Source organism: Hylobates moloch, unplaced genomic scaffold (assembly GCF_009828535.3).
Source record: "Hylobates moloch isolate HMO894 unplaced genomic scaffold, HMol_V3 SCAFFOLD_5, whole genome shotgun sequence".
NCBI classification, from domain to species: Eukaryota; Metazoa; Chordata; class Mammalia; order Primates; family Hylobatidae; genus Hylobates; species Hylobates moloch.
The window spans coordinates 25,238,857-25,259,256 of NW_026652280.1; the positions used below are offsets into that span (position 1 = coordinate 25,238,857).

Below are 20,400 nucleotides of genomic sequence, written 5' to 3' on the forward strand. Positions count from 1 at the left end.
AACATGGCGCCGGCCTGCGGTGCGCATGCGCGGCAGTGGGGTGCCGGGCGCGAGCGGAGGCGAGGGAGCGGCCGAAGAGGAGAGGATGCCGTGGAGCGTTAGGTCGCGACCTCTGCTGGGAGGTACTGTTTCTCTCTCCTTTCTGGGGCTGGGAGTGGGGGGATGTGGGCTGCATCCAAGTCGCTGCCCCCCACGCCCTCCCAACCTCCGTCACAGCTATTCTCGGCCAGTTTGCGCGGGAACTGGCCGATCTCCCTTCGGCAGGCCCCGGGGTCTGCGGGAGGGGACTGGCTGGGGAGGGAGACTTAAGGGCGCTGGCGGCTGTCGTTCCGGTCGCTGAGAGTCGGCCCCACAGCTCCAGTTTTACCAAGTGAGTTCAGCCTCCCCACTTCCAGAGCATCCCCCGCCAAAAATAAGACATCGTCTCAGCTAGTAGGCAGTCCCCCTCACCATTTCTTTCACTCCCTCTTCAGTGCCTTTCCTATCACACCCCGGAGCCTCTCACACACAAAGCAGATGGGAGATTGGAGACCCGAGTTTAGCCAGGGATGGGATTTAACAAACTCCTAGGAAGCCTTGATTCCCAGGGAAGAATGTTAGTGACCCAGCACGGATTGGGGACCCAGTCAGGCAGCCCAGAAAGAGGGACATTATACAAACAGATGTAAAGACCCACTAACATGTGTGAACCTGTCTTCAAGTCTGGAAAGAATCCAGTTTCAATCAATTGGTGTATCCAAAAAAGAGGCCATCCCAATGTTGGTTTATGTTTATTTTCCACTGACCCTATGAGTGAAGATATCCTTCACCATGACTCCATCTGAGTATGTTCCAGCTCATCCGACGTTCCATCACCAGGTAATACAATTGTAGTCTTCCTGTTTGCGCTTTCTTCTTTTTACCCTTTGTAGCCTACTAAATTTTACTTTCCCTTTTCTCTTAGCAAATGAAAAGGTCCGGAAGCTATAACGTTCAGTTTAGTGGTTAAATTAAATACAGGTCTATTGCGCCAGTAATAGTTGGTGACTTGAAAATAAGACATACCCTGCTAGTGGTATGTCCCAATAATCTTCAAAGTCTCTAGATCAATTAATATCAAGTAGGTTCCTAATAGGAAATCAAGAATGGTGTTTTATATGCTAAGACGAGCCCTGGTCAGGGATTAAACAAGGATTGCTAATGACGTGAGCTTAAAAAGTTAGATTTTTGTATCCACGTTCCACCTAAATGTCTTTTTAAACTGAATTTCTTTAAAATAGTTTCTTAAAGATTCTTTTTATAAACAGTATCTTTTAAAGTTTTTTGTACTATCTTTTTCTTTCATCTTGGGGCCTATATGTAGCAAATGTTTCCTAATGAAGACAAAGTATAGATAAAGGACATTGAGAAGATATAAAGGAAATTATCAAATATATTGACCTAATTCATGGATCAAAATAATTCTGCTTCTGCCTTGTTTCCTCACAGGTTAAGAGATATGGAGATTTCCACAAGGATTTGGAGAGGAGCCCCAGTAGTTAATAAAATTCTGCATTAGATCTGTCAGGAAAGGTAAAGAAACCAGGACTCTGCTAGGAAAGAGGAGGTTATAATAATGGTTTACTAAAACTTTTCAAATATAGAGACTATCAACTACCTGTTGTGCCTTGCTGAAGAATTAAATAAGAAAATAGATTTATGATCCAACCTGAAGAGTTTTAAGTGAGAGCTAAGGAAGAAATGTTCCAATAATTAAACTTTAAGGTTTATTTAAGTGCTTAAGGAGGCGGATCTTTGGAGAGTTTTTTAAATGATGGATTTACATGTGTCCATTTTTTTAAAGAGAAACTAACCATTTTGATAACCTGGTATAGGGCTCCACACTGTTTCAAGCATTTTTACATATATTAACTCAATTAATCCTTATAATGATTCAGTGAGATAGATATTATTATCCCCATTCTATAGATATGGAAGTTGAAGTTCAAAGGTTAAACAATTTATCCAAAATAATATAGCTGGTACTAAGTGACAAAGTCAGGATTTGAATCCAGTTCTGTTTTCACCTTACCTGCCAGCTTCCCCTAACTGAAAGCTGGATGTTGAGCCAAAGGACCAGTGAGACTGCAGCTTCCGGAACTCATTCACAGCAGAAATAGTTATGTCTAGTCTCTTACTCAAAGGTTGTTGCTACACCTACCACAGTGCCTGTCTCAGTCCTTTTGGGCTGCCATAAGAAATTACCAAAGACTGAATGACTTGTAAACAATAAATTTAATTCTGAGTTCTGGATCCTGGAAGTCTGAGATCTGGATGCCAGCATGGTTAGGTTCTGGTGAGGGCCCTCTTCTGGTTGCAGACTGCTAACTTCTGGCAGTGTCCTCACATGGCAGAAGGGGCCAGTGAGCTCCCTGGGGTCTCTTTTGTGAGGGCACTAATCCCATTCATAAGGGCTTTGCCCTCATGACCTAATCATCTCCTAATATCACCCTGGGAGTTAGGATTTCAACATATGCATTTTAGGGAGATATAAACATTCAGTCCATTGCAGTTTCTAACTTCAAGTAGGGTTCAATGTGTTTAAATTGAGTTAATTTAAACTTGATCCTATCTGAGGAGGTGACATTTAAGCAAAGATACCTATGAAACAGTTATATGAACACATTGCAGAAGAAAGTGACAAGCAGAAGGAACAGCAAGTACAAAGAACCTGAAGTCAGAAATTGCTTTATTGTATTTGAGGAACAGCCAGGAGATCAAATGTTTGGAGCTAAGTGGACAAGAAGAAGACTGGTAGGAGGTATATTTGAAGAGGAAGCCAGGGGTCAGATCATGTAGTGCCACTGCTACTCACTTTAAAAAGATTAATCCTCAAGAGCACATAACCAACAGCTCATGATGCTTCACAAGACAAAGGATGCATGATTAAACTGTTAGAAATTAAAATTATTAAAAAAAAAAAAAATTACTTATTGAATGACTATCGTATGCCAGGCACAGGATAGAACCTTAAGCATATCATCTCATTTAATCCTCACGCTAATTCTACATGACAGATATTGTATACCTTGAGAAAAATGGAAAAACAGAAATATTAAGTAACATGCTTCACACAATAGGTGGCAGAGACAAGATATGACCCAGGTTTCTGATTCCAAAGTCTAGATTTTTCTACTGTACCACAGTTTCTCATTTGAAAGACTCTAAGGAGACAGCAGTTCATGCATATATGCATTCATCAAGAAATTATGTTCATTTCTATGTGACAGGCACTATAGAAATAATAAAATGTAAGATAGCACTTTTTAAGTTTTTATATGATTACATTCTTACCAGTTGTTTGTTTTTAAAACTTTGCAGACAGATGGACTACAAGGCAATTGCCCAACAAACTGCCCAAGAAGTTTTAGGTTATAATCGAGATACATCAGGCTGGAAAGTGGTTAAAACTTCAGTAAGAAAATAAGTTAAATTATGTTTCAAGAGTTTTTAAGTAAGAAACAATTCATTGTAAAGACTTTTAAAAAAAAATATTTTCTGTGCCAGGTGCAGTGGTGTGCACCTATAGTCCCAGCTACTCAGGAGGCTGAGACAGGAGGACTGCTTGAGCACAGGAGTTTGAGGCTGTCATGCACTATGAATAGCCACTGTACTACAGACTGGGCAACACAGTGAGACCCTATCTCTGAAAAATATATATATATATTTTTTCTTTTACAAACCAGAAAAAAAAGTTTTTTTACTTTTGTTAGTTTTTCATTTTCATTTTTCCTGCATTTGCCAGCTAATTATTTGTGGATTTTTATTCCCCTTTGAGAAAAAGATAACTGTTTCCAGTAAGGCTTCTAGAAAATTCCATGGAAATCTGTGAGTACAATCTTCTATTTACAATTACTGTTTTAAATTCAATGCCATTGATGTATCTGCAATTTCAGTGCTGCTTCATTAGCTATAATAAATTATTTTATAGTAATAAATAGAAATTATTAAGTCACTAGGCTGAAATGTGATAATAATAAAATACAGCAATCAGATACCATCTAATCTTCTATTTTCAAATCTGATGACAATCAGATAAAAAATCTCTTCTAATTGCTAATTCACTAAAATAGGAAATTTTCACTTCAAGAAATAATTACTATAAAAACAGATTGATATTTTCTTACTAACAGTAATATTTTATGGAATTTTAAACCCTTCATGTGGACATTAAATGAACCACTAACAAGTAAAGTTTATTTCTTCATTTTATTTTATTTTTTTGAGACAGGGTCTCACTCTGTCACCAGGCTGGAGTGCAGTGGCACAATCTCGGCTCACTGCAACCTCTACCTCCTGGGCTCAAGCAGTCCTTCCACCTCGGCCTCCTGAATAGCTGGGACTACAGGTGCACACCACCACGCCCAGCTAATTCTGGTATTTTTAGTAGAGACAGGGTTTCACCATGTTGGCTGGGTTGGTCTCGATCTCTTGACCTCGCGATCTGCCTGCCTCGCCCTCCCAAAGTGCTGGGATTACAGGAGTGAGCCACTGCACCCGTCCAAATTTTTTCCATGATAATTCCAACATCTTTATATGATAAGGCCCCCTAAAACATAGTTTCTCCTTCTTGCTGTTTTTCCTAAGTATAGGTCACACTTTTCATATTTCTTTGCATGACTCACAGTTTTTTGTTGAAAACCATGTTTTAGGTAAAATATTGTAGCAACTCTGGATACGGACTCCATCCACCCATCCTGGGTTTGTGGTTATTTGTGTGGTCATTTGTTTATCTGTTTGGTGATATGGCTGGACTAATTCTGTGAAGTCTATTTCCCCCCCAGTCCCTAGCCTCTAATATCTCTGCTCTGACTTTTTACTTGTGGTTATCTTTTAGCCTGGCTTCCTAGGGATCACTCCTTGGTCAACATAAGCCATTTCGTGGTAATTTTTACCCTCTACTGTCAAATATGTATGTGGATTGAAGACTGCTTTCGTAATTCAGGGAGTTTTGTGGTTTTACTCTGGATTTAGCCAGGGACTGGTAGCTTGGAAGTTTTGTCACCAGTCACTTCTCAGAGGGTGCAGCCTTCAGCATACACAGTCTTCCAGACCCAGCTATGAGTATATTTTATTTTAAAGTGGATAGAATAGATTATTTTCCAGTCAGTGATGCATCACAGGTTGTACTATACTTATGTCCCTGAGTCAGTAAGGCATCAGCTCTTTGCTAATCAATCTGAACGTGGCTTGGGGAATACTTACAAGTCTGCACTACATCTTGCTCTGATTGGTACTGAGTAGGCAGAGCCGGTGCATAAACACAGCCTTCCAGACCCCAGAGATGAATGTGCTCTTAGTGGGCCACTTTAGCTGTATGTTTCCCTGCTTCTCTCTGTTAAACTTCTGGCTGGTCCTCTTTGTTTCTATGTTGCTATTAGTTTTATGCAGCTATTAGCCTTCTAATTGTTACCAACAAAAAAATTATTTCTGCCTTACAGCCATATAATATAACTGTAATTTGTACTTTTCTTTCCTTTACAAAGTGACTGGAAAATGAAAGATTAGCCACTGAGTGGACACCCTAAATCAGGGCTTGGCAAAGTTTTTCAGTAGAGGGACAGACAGTAAATACTTTAGGCTTTGCAACCCATATGGTCTCTTGCAACTACTCAATTCTGTCATTATAGCACAAGAGCACCCAGAGTTAACACATAAATGAATGAGTGTGGCTGTGTTTCAATAAAACTTTACAGTTGACCCTTGAACAATGTGGGAGTTAGGGGTGCCAACCCACCGTGCAGTCAAAAATCCCATTATAACTTTTGACTCCCCAAAAACTTAATTACTAATAGCCTACTTATAGAAAAATGAATTTTGAAATAATGTATTTATTGCAATGCATATTTAAATAAACCTTGCTACTTCCAATTGAATATTAATGTATTGAATTGCTGATAGTACCTTCAAGTTTTCTTCACTGCTGTTTGCTAAATTAGCCTACCTTTATGCTTTGATAGTATTATATTTTCAGCTTAGACTAAACTTTTTAAGCTTTGAATTTCCTTTATTTTGTTAACTGTAGATATCGTGTTGAAGGGATAATTCCAGAATCAGCAGCTAAACTATCTGATTTCCTCTACCAAACTGGAGACAGAGTTACATGGGATAAATCATTGCAAGTGTACGATATGGTACACAGGATTGATTCGGTAATTTGTTGTTTAATAGTGGACTTTTAGAACATTAATATATTTTTAGTTTATACCTTAGTGAGTTGATTAAAACTATGTTATGTAGACACAGTATTTTATAGTTTCAAATTGACTTGAAGTCTTTATAAAAGCTTTAAAACTTCCTTACTTTCCAAGAGTTTAATTCCAATTAGCTTTATTCTGCTTGTCAATGCATATTACATTTTGAATCTGGTAAGCTTTCCTGGAATGCGTGCCATTTGTTATAAGGGAACACAACTCAGGGATTCACCTCCAGTACATGGAAAACAAAGGTTAAGTATGCCTTATTGATGGGAAGTCTGTAGACTTATTTTAGTCATATTACATTAGATATTAGGAAACTTACAATCATGGCAGAAGGCGAAGGGGAAGTAAGCACATTTTACCATGGCAGGGCAGGAGAGAGAGGAAGCAAAGGGGGAGATGCCACACATTTTTAAACCACCAGACCTCGTGAGAACTCACTCACTATCACGAGAACAGGAACAATGCAGACACATACCATAAGGACTTAAAGAACAAACGGCATATAATTTTTAAGAGTAGGTGTATGAGTCCGTTCTCATACTGCTATGAAGAAATACCCAAGACCGGGTAATTTATAAAGGAAAGAGGTTTAATTGACACACAGTTCCGCATTGGTGGGGAGGTCTCAGGAAACTTATACTCATGGCAGAAGGGAAAGGAGAAGCAGGCACCTTCTTCACTGGGCAGCAGGAGAACAGCATGGGGGAAACCACCCCCATGATCCAATTATCTCCACCTGGTCCTGCCCTTGACATGTGGGGATTACAATTCAAGGTGGGATTTGGGTGGGGACACAGAGCCAAACCACATTAGTAAAGATAAAGTAGGGAAATAACATTATATAGAAGATTGAAGTTTAGGAACACTTTCAAATACATTATCTCAGTTAAATAGAAAGAGAGAGAATAAAAACAAAGAGAAAACAAAAATAAAGGTAATTGGAGTAGAAAGTTGAGAGGAGAGAGAATTTGAGAGGCAAGTATGGTTTAGAGAGAAACAGAAGAAAGGATAGTATGAGGTAAGGGCAGAATGAAAGCTCAGGAGGAGAAAAAAATGAATGAAATAACAGGAATAATGATACATGGTAAAAAGAGGTTGCATTAGTCTGTTTTCACACTGCTATAAAGAACTACCTGAGACTGGGTAATTTATGAAGAAAAAATGTTTAATTGACTCACAGTTCTATAGGCTTCACAGGAAGCATGACTGGGAGGCCTCAGGAAATTTACAATCATGGCAGAAGGTGAAGGGGAACACCTTGGCATGAGGTAACAGGTAACTCTCCTGTTACCATGGCAGAAAAGGAGAGAGAGGGAACTAAGGGGGAGGTACCACACACTTTTAAACCATCAAATCTCATGAGAACTCACTCACTATCATGAGAACAGCAATTGGGAAGTCTGCCCCATGATCCAATCACCTCCCACCAGGCTGATCCTCCAATTCAACATGATATTTGGGCAGGGACACAAATTCAAACCATATCACAAGTAGAAACAAGGATGAAGAAATGGGATAAGTGATTCCAAACTTTGGTCCAGCACACTATAGATATCTCATTTATTTATTAAGACCATTATAAAAATAACCACCTGGGGCTGAGTGCAGTGGCTCACACCTGTAATCCCAGAATTTTGGGAAGCAGAGGCAGGTAGATCACCTGAGGTCAGGAGTTTGAGACCAGCCTGGCTAACATGGTGACCCCGATTCTACTAAAAATACAAAAAATTACCCAGGCGTGGTGGCATGCGCCTGTGACCCCAGCTACTTGGGAAGCTGAGGCAGGGGAATTGCTTGAACCCAGGAGGCAGAGGCTGCAGTGAGCCAGGATCATGCCATCGCACTCCAGCTTGGGCAACAAGAGTGAAACTCCATCTCAAACATAAATAAATAAATAAATAAACAAACAAGAGTGAAACTCCATCTCAAAAATAAATAAATAAATAAATAAATAACCACCTGGAGGGATGGGGGGATGATTTTCCTCTTTTCCATTAATGTATTAAAATTCATTCTCCATTCCAGTTGTTTGTGTTTTCTCCATCTTAGGAAATCTGTTTTGGGGGGAATCCTGACTTTGTTCCAAAGTCTCCCAGACTGATGTTTATGTTCTTTTGACTAATTAATTCACTTGACAAATACTTCACAAAATACTTCACAAATACTTCACACTTCACAAATACTTTTTGAGCAACTATTGTGAACTCCATACTGTTTCAGTTCACTAGGGACACGTAAGGGAAGAAGACAGAAATTGTTCCTGCCTTCACAAAACTTACATTCTCATCAGAAGAGACATAATAAACAAATAAACAATTTTTTAAAACTTACCAGATAATGAAGGCTAGGATTGGTAAGAATAAATGTTATGTAGGATAATAGTATAGGCAATAACCAGGAGAAGCTAATTTATAGCTAGAGAACTGGGAAAGGCCTGAGTGAGAGACATTAGAAACCTGGGTAACAAAATGGAGGTTAGGGAGATAGACATGCAAAGATCTGGGAGAGAGTAGCAGACACAGGGGAAAGCAAATGCAAAGGCCTTGAGGTGGAAAGAGTTTGGCAGTGTTTAATCAAGAGATAAACAAGGTCTGTGGGGTTTGACCATAAAAAGCAAGGAGAAGAGTGGTTAAGAGGTGAGAGGTTAGGCTGGGATCAGATTCTGCAAGAGTCTCAAAGGTCAGGGGGAGAAGTTTTGCTCTACGTTCAGTGGGAAGCCATAGTGTTTTAAGCAAGGAAGTGACTGATTTGATTTACACTTTTAAGAGACAGCTGCTGAAAGGAGCATGGATTATAAGGGGGTAAGAACGAAATCAGCAAAAACAGTTATGAGGCTATGAGAGTAATCTAAATGAGACATCATGGTGGCTTGTGCAAGAGTAGTAGACATGGAGAGGGAGGTAAGTCAGGGAACCCAAAGATATATAGAGTCAATAGGGCTTATTGATGCAGGGAGAGAGGAATCAGATAAGTCTTCTAAAACTGGATTGTGATGAAATTGCACAAGTAAGTTTCCTTTGGGAAATTCATTGAACTATATACTTAAAATAGGTGAATTCATGGTATGTATATTATACTCAATAAGCTGTTTTTAAAAATAAGTCCTAGATTTTTGGCTAATAATAACTTTATTTAAAAGAGATGAGAATGTGAATGATGGAATAAAACTAACTTTTATGATTTTCACAAATGATTACATTTGTAAAATTTCAGATCACTAGGCCTTTAGTTCTTTAAGTCTCCAACCTGCATTTCATTTATCAAAGCAAACAAAAATAAGTAAATAAATAAATAAATATCCCACATATCTGCCTTCATATTATCATTTATTTAGAACTCTGTAATTTTACCTACTTTTATTAAACTCATCTTAAAATCTAGGGGAGAAGAGTTACAGAAAAGCCCATGAAGGTAAATCTGTTTCATCTTGTAGAAAGTCCTTGATCTTCATCTTGTAAATCAGTTTTATGTTGTAGAGAGGAAGTTCCTATCCACAAAAAACACATGTCCATGATCTTCTTGGGATTTGAACATTCAATTTGAGAATCATTGGGTATCACAAATGAAAATCCAAAAATTTAACTATTTCATTCATCTTTGTATGATACTAATCATACAGTTTGATTAGCACTTCAGATTTTTTTTTTTTTTTTTTTTTTTTTGAGACAGAGTCTCGCTCTGTCACCCCAGGTTGGAGTGCAGTGGCGCAATCTCGGGTCACTGCAAGCTCCACCTCCGAGGTTCACGCCTTTCTCCTGCCTCAGCCTCCCAAGTAGCTGGGACTACAGGTGCCCGCCACCACGCCTGGCTAATTTTTTGTATTTTTAGTAGAGACAGAGTTTCACCGTGTTAGCCAGGATAGTCTCGATCTCCTGAATTCGTGATCAGCCTGCCTCGGCCTCCCAAAGTGCTGGGATTACAGGTATGAGCCACCGCGCCCGGCCCAGATATTTCTATTGTTGTTGCAAGTCATATGTTATAATAGAAGGAATACTAGACGTGACATCCGAAAACCTGAAAACAAATTCAGAGAGATTATGTGACTTATTCAAGGATAATGCAGCCAATATGTGGTAGAACCAGGACTCATACCTGGTCCCCTAATTCTAAATTAGAATTATTTTCCCTTTCTGTAAAGCTTTATAGTATTCATCTCCAGGAGTATGTTTTATTTACTTATTTATTTTTATAATTATCATTCTTTTTAGAGATAGGGTCTCACTCTGTTGCCCAGGCTAGATTGCAGTGTTGTGGTCAAAGCTCACTCTAGCTGCAAACTCTTGGGCTCAAGTGATCATCCTACTTCAGCCTCCCAAGTAGCTGGAATTACAGGCATGTGCCACCATCCCTGGTCAAGGATGTGTCTTAACTGCCTCCTCTTCAACCTACTGGTGAGGGAGAGAGTCCCACTCTAGGATTATGGGGGTGGCCAAACACATAATACCCACCAATGGACAAGTGAGGTAGACTGAAGTTTATTAATCATTAATCACAGACCAAGGAGGGAGAACAAACTATGCCACACAGGGCAACATGGGAACAGGGTGAACACCTAGGGGCTGTGGGAGGCAGCCTTTGTGTCAACAGGGTAGGGTGAGCCCCAGTTCCTGCAGAAGAATGTGATTGACTTGCTTGAATGATTCCATGGGCCAACAGGGAACTGAAACCGCTAAACAGGGATAAATAGTAACTGTGCTGGTCCTGTTGAGAAGGAGGATTGTTTGGCTAGGGGATTTTATCTGCAGAAATGAAGAGGGAAAGGAATGTGCAGTTAGGCCATTCAAGACCCTCCTGGTTTCACCATATGCTGGTTTTACCAGCATACAACACTGGTCTTTAATTTTAGACCTTACACCACAGGGTGCTAAATCAATGTATTTTTCAGAATATATTACTTAGCCTATGTGTAGTAGTAGAAATAGTACTGTATGGGGAATCAGGAAACCTGGGTTCTATTTCTGTACTTATCTCTAGATGTGAATGTGATTTAATCTGTTAGGCTTCAATTTCTCCATCTAAAAATGGAAAGAGTAGATGATCTCAAGATTGCTTCTTGAATTTTCTACACTCATAGATTTAATGCTCCTTTAATGCTCAAAATCCAAGCTGATTTGGTGACGAGGTCTTAAAATTTCAAAGCCCTGCTTTTTCCAAATAGAGGCCAATCATATGCAATAAAATTTGCAGGGGGAACAATAAAAAGAATAGATATTAAATAACGGTTGTTATCATTACGGTTTGATTTGTTGCAGGACACATTCATATGTCATACCATTACACAAAGTTTTGCCATGGGCTTCATTTCCCCTCGAGACTTTATAGACTTAGTGTACATCAAGCACTACGAAGGAAATATGAACATTATCAGTTGTAAGTTGGAATATTTTGCCCATATCTTGGAATTACTGTGAGCCATTAATAAATGTTTTTCCTTTATTCACAGCTTCAAAGAAATTATATTTTAATTATTTCCTTTTTAAATTTACTCATGGGATCAACAATTAGACGTATCATGTAGATATGCCTAGTTACAGTCTGAAGGTGCCATTTATATAATGGTCAATGTTTACAACATCTCTTAGACTTTTGCAGCATATATCCTGTACCACTGAGTATAGATAGATACTCGTAGACTAAAACTTCAGGTATACATTTTTTAAATCCTAAGAAACAAAATTAATTGTTAGATATAATTTCATATTTGAATTGCTTATAATGCACATATCCAATAACTGATAAAACTGTTAAAGAAGTTTCCACTAGATGGCTCTTTACATAAATGTGCTTTTATTTCTTTTAGAAACTGCAGGTTTTAATATATCCCTATCCCCACTCCCAAATATGTCACTCTGTAAAATGTAAATGTGTAATCATTTTCTAACTTGCATTATTGATCAAAACATACCATTTCATACCATAAGAATCTATGGACTCAGATAAGATAACTCATGATGAAGGAACTTTGGTAGCACAGTGGCACAGAGCCTGTTTTTCTCTATAATTTGAATTAATTTCACCATTTCTACTTGGGACCAGGGACAATTACGTTTCGTTAATTATTATTTCCCAAGAAGATTTCAGTTCCTCCGAGATGTCTTTAGTACTCTACATTTCAGAGTCCAGACTGAGTCATAGCACTCATTCAAACCCAGTTAGCTCTTTCTGCAGCATACCACTAAGGGCTGATGTTCATAATGTTCATATATGTTTAGTTGTCTCATTTTTGAAATGAGGGCACATATAATGTATTCACTGCCTACAACATAAAATAGTCTGTCTGAACAGATCATAGATCTGTTATTTTCCACATTTTGAAAGCAGACCATTTCTGTATAATTATTAGTGATCAGAGGGAAGCTTAAAAAAGAAGTAGAGGTTAAAATCAACAACTAGAGGTAATCAACCACGTGGTGCACAAATCACTACTGAATTTGCTTTTAAAAGTTTCCATTGAATGAATTTTCAATCAGTACTCATAGTTTTCTTAACATTTCTTTTTTTCTTTATCCTACCCTGCACCTTGCTTTAAGCTAAAAATTTTGCTTGCATTATCTCACTAGTGAGGAAACTGAAGTTCATGGAAATTAAGCAGTTAAGAAAGTAAGTTACATAGCTAATAAGTAGGTAACCCAGAATTAAAACTCAGATCTTTCTGATTTTCCAAAATAAGTGCTAACTACCACACCATATGCTTCATAAAAGACCTATACCTGTTTATAGACTACAACAGATTTTTTTTTAAAGAAGACAAGCATAATTTCCATATTTCAAACAGGGAAAAATTCTTTTATAATAACATCACTTCTGGCAGTACTATTACAGGCTCTGTTAAGATAATGATATAAGTGATAAAAATGGAAAATTCATTCAACAACTCTAGTCTCCTAAGTTAGTGTTTTACATTGTATTTCCCATGGAATTGAATCGCTTATGTTAAAATCATATCAGAAAATCCATCTTCTCTGACAAGAGCAGGATTCAGTTGCAGAGAATAAACAAATATATTTTTAAAATATTTTTAGAAAAGTATATACATTATCATAAATTAAATCATAAACCACCCCCCTCTGCATTTACATAGAATACAGATACTGGGTTGCATAATTCTAAAATAAACTCTACTGATTTTTAGTTAGAGTTTGAAGTTGGCTACAGGGAATTGCAGAAGGGAGCATTTTAAAGTATCTTTATTGACAGAGCACCTAACTACTTCCAATATTTTATTTAAAAAAGAAAACATGATTAGCACCAAAATCTATGAACCCAGGACCCTAGTAGAATAGTTTTCACCCAAAGCCAGTTAACGGTTTTCACTCAAAACCAGTGAGATTTAAGTTAGTTATCAGCATTAACTATTTTCTGAGATTTGAGCTATCTTTTGCTTCAAATCTCAGAAAATAGTTCAATGATACTTTTAACCATTTTTCTTGTATACAGAAGTTGACAGCATCTTTAGAAATAACTAGCAGGAAAAAGTTTTAGAGGACAATAGTGCTGATACTGGTATTTTCTCAATTTTGGTTTCATATGTGCAAATACACATTCACATATATAAAACTAATGTTAATGCTATTGACTAACTTAAATGCTATATGTTTTTAAAAATATGCTGTTGGAAATAGTTTTTCCTCTGTGAAATAGGTTTCATTTTAATTTTTTAAAATCTCTTAGCTAAAAGTGTGGATTTTCCAGCATATCCTTCATCTTCAAATTATATCCGTGGTTATAACCATCCTTGTGGCTTTGTATGTTCACCAATGAAAGAGTAAGTGTTATTTGCACTTATTTACTTTAACAGGTTTTTTTAGTTCAATTGTTATTTAGCTTAAGATTGCTGGCTCATCAGTAGAAATATGTGCCAGCATATTCTGTTGGGGAAAAATAACTGCCCCTAAATATGATTTTAAAAATAACTTCTTATAATCATTTTCATTTTAAGTATAATCAGAATGGATACTTCCTTATAAAATATGATCTGAGGTTTCTGAGAGCAGTCAAACACACATAAACATTTCCCAGCAGTTAAGCTTCCTTGATGTTTTCTATTTCTCCATTAGAGTCATTTCTGTAAATTATTAAGGAACTTTTGTGAATTAAAAATAAACTTTCCTAGAATTATAACACACTTACATTTATCAGTAATGAATGCTTTACTTTGAATGAATTCTTCCCAATGGACTACCTACTAAGAGGAGATACCTGCAAAATGAGATCCAGTAAGTATATTCAGATAAAAGAAAAGCTGAAGAAATCAGAGATGAGTCACTGCCTAAAGGTGGCCTTGGGATAAAATGGCAGCATAAAATATATATATTTTGTAAAAGCATATACTCAAATTCAATGTATATCATTTCACAAGTTCCTTAAGTTTTAATGTTTGCTAAATGATTTTTTATTAAGTAAAAGATATTCACACATGAAAACAGATGTATTGGTCAGATACAAATGTCTCAGTACCAGAAAAAAAATGTATGTGAAGGAAGCCCAAATGAAATTAAATTTTGGACCTGTATTCCTTAACATTTCCTCTACTGAACTAGAAAACTAAAAAACCTCACAATTATTCATGTTAATGTATAGGATTGTTGATACCGATAATAATAATAACAATGTGTGGTCTTTCTACCCACTTGTCAATTTTGAATCTATGGCCAAGACTTTATTCTCCATAGCAGGAGAAAACAAAACAAATGAAGGGTAATTACTCCAATTCAGCAAAGTAAATCAACTGCTGGCACGGACTATGGTTGGAAAATTACACATCTTAAAGTGTGCTTCACAGGCTAAGTCCCCTTCTTGCACCTTGTCAATGTAGAAGTGCACTCCAGTAAATATTAGAAAGGCTTTCTTATGTGTGTAAAGCCATTGTAAACACAAATAAAGATTTAAGACCATATAAACTACTAGTAAGGACAGTAGTCCCCATTTATCCATGGAGATGCGTTCCATGACCCCAAGTAAATGCCTAAACCCCTGGGTGGTACCAAACCCTATGTATACACCATGGTTTTTTTAATCTCATAATCAAGACGGCTACTAAGTGACTAATGGGTGGGTGGCCTATACAGCCTGAATACACTGGTAAAGGGATGATTTCACATCCTGGGTGGGACAGAGCAGGATGGTGTAAGATTTCATCACATTACTCAGAACAATGTGCAGTTAAAAGCTTATGAATTTTTCTTATTTCTGGAACAGGTTGACCTTAGGTAAATGAAACTGCAGAAAGTGAAACAGAGCTTAAGAGGGAACTACTCTGTTCTTGGTGTAGCCATTTGAGGCACTGTAAAAATAGTATAAACCCTGCATAGAGAAAAGTATAAGAAAATGGACGCTCACACTATTTGTTGGAATGGTGTCTTCCTTGAAAATTTTATAAAACTATATTCTCCCTTGCACATTTTTAAGTTGACATTAAAATTTTTCATATGGATTACACTGATGAAAAGTAAATTACATTCATGAAAATACAATTCCTAGCATGTGCTAAACATTGACATTTTTTAAAAAATGGTTATACCATCCTTATAAACATATCCAGTAGATTATAAATACCATAATTTGAAGCCCACCATTAAATTATTCATTTCAAAATAAATACAACTTTTAACAGTCAGAAAATTTATATCATTCCTTTCCTCGAACTCACATTTTTATTTTTCCCTCATATAATTTTATTCTAACAGAATATATTTTATGCTTTGAATTATTTCGTAGTCATCCTAATTCCCTGTAAAACTGACGTGTTTAAAGTTTTAAAATTTGTTTTATTTCCTATAACCATACTATCTAACAATTAAAAATATATATATGCCTTCTGGATTAAGTTATCATTATATATTGATCAAAATTAAAAATGTTTATATACAAATATTAAACATAATGCAAACTGTTATTAGAAACACATATTTTATTATTAGCAAAACTGAAATAACACTTACTATGTGCTAGGCACTGTTATAAACAATTTGCATATATTGACTCATTTTATCTTCAAAGTAACCCCATAAAGTAGGTAGTGTGACTATGCCCAATGGGAAGGAAAGAAAGTGGAAGCCCAAAGAGATTAACTATCTGAAGGTTACATATAGGTAATAGCAAAGCTCAGTTTCAAACCAAGGCAGACTAGTTCCTGAGTCCACGCTTTTAACCATTACACTCATTTCATTTAACTGTGGGTGTATATTACTGAAAAATAAGACAGCATTCAATATCAAGTCTACTACTGCTTTCATTTTAAGAAAATTGAAGAAAATTTATTAACATAAATTGTGTTAAAATGGAGAGAGTATAATTCCAGCACTGTCATTCAATTAAATAATTTTTGATTTAATAATAAATAAAAATAAAATTTCAGAATTATATAAAAATTTTTATTTTATTTTTATATAAAAAATTTATGAATTATATACCATAAATTATGTAGTGACCTATTATCAAAAAATATTTATCATTAAAAAAAGACCTGGCCAGGCACAGTGGCTCACACCTGTAATCCCAGCACTTTGGGAGGCCGAGGCGGGTGGATCACCTGAGGTCAAGAGTTCGATCAGCCTGGCCAACATGGTGAAACCCTGTCTCTACCAAAAATACAAAAATTAGCCAGGCATGGTGGTGCAGGCCTGTAGTCCCAGCTACTCAGGAGGCTGAAGCAGGAGAATCGTTTGAACCCGGGAGGCGGGGCTTGCAGCGATCCCAGATAACTCCATGGCACTCCAGCCTGGGTGACAGAGTGAGACTCTGTCTCAAAAGAAAAAAAAAAAAAAGACCTGTCAGCTGACAACTCAATTAGGTCCTTAAGTTTTACTGAAAAAAAAAAAGGCATGACTTGGAAAAGAATTTTTTCTCAACTCGCTACTAATCAGATTTTGCCTTTAGCATCTCAAAGATTTTTATATACCAAGGTAAAGCACCATAGTACCATTTAGTGTGGATAACAGGTATGCCTTTGTTGTATAAAGCAAGAGAAGGGCGATTTTGAACAGGCTGATAGCAAAGAAAAAGCTCACATCTCCATCAGAGACATATTTACAGATCTGATTAAGGAAAAAATGCATATGGAAGTTAGAGATTTGAAAATTTATTCTCTTAAAAGTATTCACCCTTTCCGACCCCAGTGTGAAGATCAATGGGCTAGAATATAAAATACCACTTAGAGTGCAGTTTGGAATTAACGTGTCAAAAACTTTAATGCACAAACCTTTGACCTAGAAATTATAAGTATTTATAAAAGTGTAAATGGGGCTGGGTGAGGTGGGTCACACCTGTAATCCCAGCATTTTGGGAGGCCGAAGTGGGAGGATCACTTAAGGCCGGGAGCTTGAGACTGGCCTTGGCAACATAATGAGACCCTGTCTCTTTAAAAAAATTTTAAAATCTAGCCAGGCATGATTGGGCACACCTGTAATCGCAGCCACTCAGAAGACTGAGGCTGGAGAATCGCTTAAACTCAGGAGTTCGAGGCTGCAGTGAAATAGAATCATGTCACTGCACTCCAGCCTGGGCAACAGAGTAAGACCCTGTCTCAAAAAAAAAAAAGCATAAATGGATATATTACAAAGATATTTTACTGCAGCTTTACTTACAGTAGCCAAAAGTGAGAAACAACCTAAATGATAGTCAATAAAAGGACTGTTAAATAGAATATGAAATACTGTCTGTAGCCATGAAAAACAGTTAAGTAGATTGTATGTACAGACACAGAAGGAAGTTCATGGTATCCTATTAAGATCCTATTAAGATAAAAATAAAACTAGCTGCAGAAAAATATCTCCATTAAAAAATAAAACTATATATGTGGGGAACATATTCATTTATGTACATATGTATGCTGTTTTTGTATATATATATAGAGAGAGAGAGAGAGAGACAGTCACATGAAAAGATAACAAAACTATAAACAGTGATTATCTCTGGGAAACAGGATAAGGGAAATAAGGGAGGGAAAATTTTCTTTAATTATGAAAAATTTATATTGTTTAAATTTTCATAATAAGCATACATTACTGTTAGATTTTTTAAAGTCAATAAAATGACAAAAAGGAAAGGGTGCCTAAAACTCAAGATTTTAAGAAATATTCTAGCCACTTAATATTTTTAAATACAATTTTTAAGTATGTCAATGGTGAATAAGATAAGAATCCTGCTCTCCAAAAACCTTTAAAGTCAGTAGTTAAATCTAAAAATTTCTTATCTTTTTTTAACTCTTCTTTTGCTTACAGAAACCCAGCACATTCCAAACTAGTGATGTTTGTCCAATCAGAAATGAGAGGAAAATTGTCCCCATCAGTAATTGAAAAAACCATGCCTTCCAACTTAGTAAACTTCATCCTCAATGCAAAAGATGGAATAAAGGCACACAAAACTCCATCGAGACGTGGATTTCATCATAATAGTCATTCATGATACCAAAAGAAGAAATGAGGCCATTCTGCTATAAAATCATGTGTAGTAGTTATTGCCGTTTACTTCTAAGTCAACACACATAAATAATACTGTTAAACTATTCTAGACAGTATTCTTGTACACATGGCTGAAGATAGTTCATAAAAATAAGAACTCATAGTTGTACAAGAATATGGCATTAAATACAGTTTTTAATCTCACATAAGAATGATGTTAAATAAAGGTGTTATTAGTATATTTTTATCTTTTGCTTTTGTCCCTGTAAAATCCTCTGTATAAGAACCAATAAGAAAGCAGATACAGTCAGAGGTCAGCATTAACTAAAAGTTAAAATACATTTTAAATTGTTTTTCTTTCACTTACTGCTTAAACTGAGAATTGTAGGAAACATGAACATAAAAATTGGAAAGAATTCCACTAAAATGTATGACCAATGACATTTAGAATTTTAAATGGAATGAGTCATCAAACAATTTCTGGTGGGGCCAAGATGCAATAGCCCATTCCTCCCAAGTCTTTCCTCTTAAAACTTAAAAACCCTGCACATAACACAACAAACAACCATAGGAAAACTCAAGCATATGTGGAAAGAATGCAGCAAGCTATCTATGGATGTTGGGACTTAAGAAATGGCATTCAGTGAGTTCTCTGGGTTTCCTTATTGCCCCCCACATATCCCAGGTGGGAAAGAAACACACACACGTGTGCGCGTGCACACACACACACACACACACAACTGTATGCATGAAAAGCCTTCTCCTCCTAGTCATAGGACCAGGTGCCTAACAGAACAAAACACTTTTTTATAATGCCCACCCTACACCAGCCAAGCATCAACCTACAAACCACCCCCATGGTTTCAGAGTGGCAGAGCAAGGAGACACTTTTCCATCCTACTCACCCCCATCCCATAGAAGCAGATGGTGGTGCCCTGACACACCCCTATCCTATGGTGTCTGCAAAGCTGAGCAGGGAGCTAATATCCCATCTTCTACCTGGCAGATGCAGACAGCACTGATTGCCCTTCCAGGTAATGTAGACTGACCAAGCAGGGAGCTGATTTCTATCTTCCACTCAGCAGAAGCAGGTGGTAATATAGGTAGTATGAGTGAAGTCCAGAGACAAAGACAGCTTCCACCCCCAGCTGGCAGCAACAAGACTTAACCAATGTCTTAGTCCATTTTCTGGGGCTATAACAATACCACAGGTTGTATAAATTATAAAGAAAAGAAGTTTATTTAGTTCACAATTCTGGAGACTGAGAAGTCCAAGAGCGTGGTACCGACATCTGGCGAGGGCCTTCTTGCTACATCATAACATGGTGGAGGGCATCACATGACATGAGGGTAAGAGCAAGAGAGAGCTCACTTTCATAACAAAGCCACTTCTGTGATAATAACATTAATCCATTCATAAAAGCACAGGAGCTAGGTAGTGCAAAGAAAGGCTAGTGACCAGGGAGCTTCACTACCCTCTCCCACCCCTACTCCCACCCCTGGAGTCACCAAGGCCCAGCAGGATGCTAAGCCTCCATCCCCACCCTGCATTAGGGTGTAGTGGGAACAGTGATCCACCAAAAAAATGTCCATGTCACATCCCTGGAACTTGTGAATCTGACCTAATTTGGAAAAAGGGTCTTTGCAAAGATAATTAAAGACCTCAAGATGAGATCACCCTGGATTATCCTGGTGGCCCTAAATCCAAAAACAAATGTCCTTATAAGAGATACATAGAGGATAGAGGCATGGAAAAGAGGAGACAGCCATGTGAAGAC

The 20,400-nt window shown here is 37.2% G+C and overlaps 1 protein-coding gene across 11 annotated transcripts; it reads left to right on the top strand.

Moving 5' to 3' along the window:
• The first annotated feature begins 11 nt into the window (after positions 1–11).
• On the top strand, positions 12–18,863 carry STARD6 (StAR related lipid transfer domain containing 6). Of its 11 annotated transcripts, none has more exons than XM_058438329.1 (8): positions 12–122; positions 1,468–1,551; positions 3,340–3,433; positions 3,797–3,846; positions 6,044–6,170; positions 11,474–11,591; positions 13,893–13,986; positions 18,443–18,863. In XM_058438329.1, the coding sequence occupies exons 3-8, from the start codon at positions 3,344–3,346 to the stop codon at positions 18,624–18,626; spliced, it is 663 nt and encodes a 220-aa protein (XP_058294312.1). In that variant the 5' UTR covers positions 12–122; positions 1,468–1,551; positions 3,340–3,343; the 3' UTR covers positions 18,627–18,863. The 11 variants fall into 11 exon arrangements, 10 of the variants coding, with proteins under 10 accessions (XP_058294312.1, XP_058294311.1, XP_058294305.1 ...); XR_009213455.1 differs by adding an exon at positions 17,603–17,732 and having other exon boundaries at positions 45–858; positions 1,468–3,433; positions 18,443–18,588; XM_058438322.1 differs by adding an exon at positions 702–858 and having other exon boundaries at positions 47–370; positions 1,468–3,433.
• The last annotated feature ends 1,537 nt before the right edge of the window (positions 18,864–20,400 follow it).

Coding starts and splice junctions, on each gene's coding strand:
- STARD6 (XM_058438328.1), top strand. CDS start 3,209: ATGCATTCATCAAGAAATTATGTTCATTTCTATGTGACAGGCACTATA. Junction 3,434..3,796: donor GGAAAGTGGTTAAAACTTCA/GTAAGAAAATAA, acceptor TTCCCCTTTGAG/AAAAAGATAACTGTTTCCAG. Junction 6,171..11,473: donor TGGTACACAGGATTGATTCG/GTAATTTGTTGT, acceptor GATTTGTTGCAG/GACACATTCATATGTCATAC.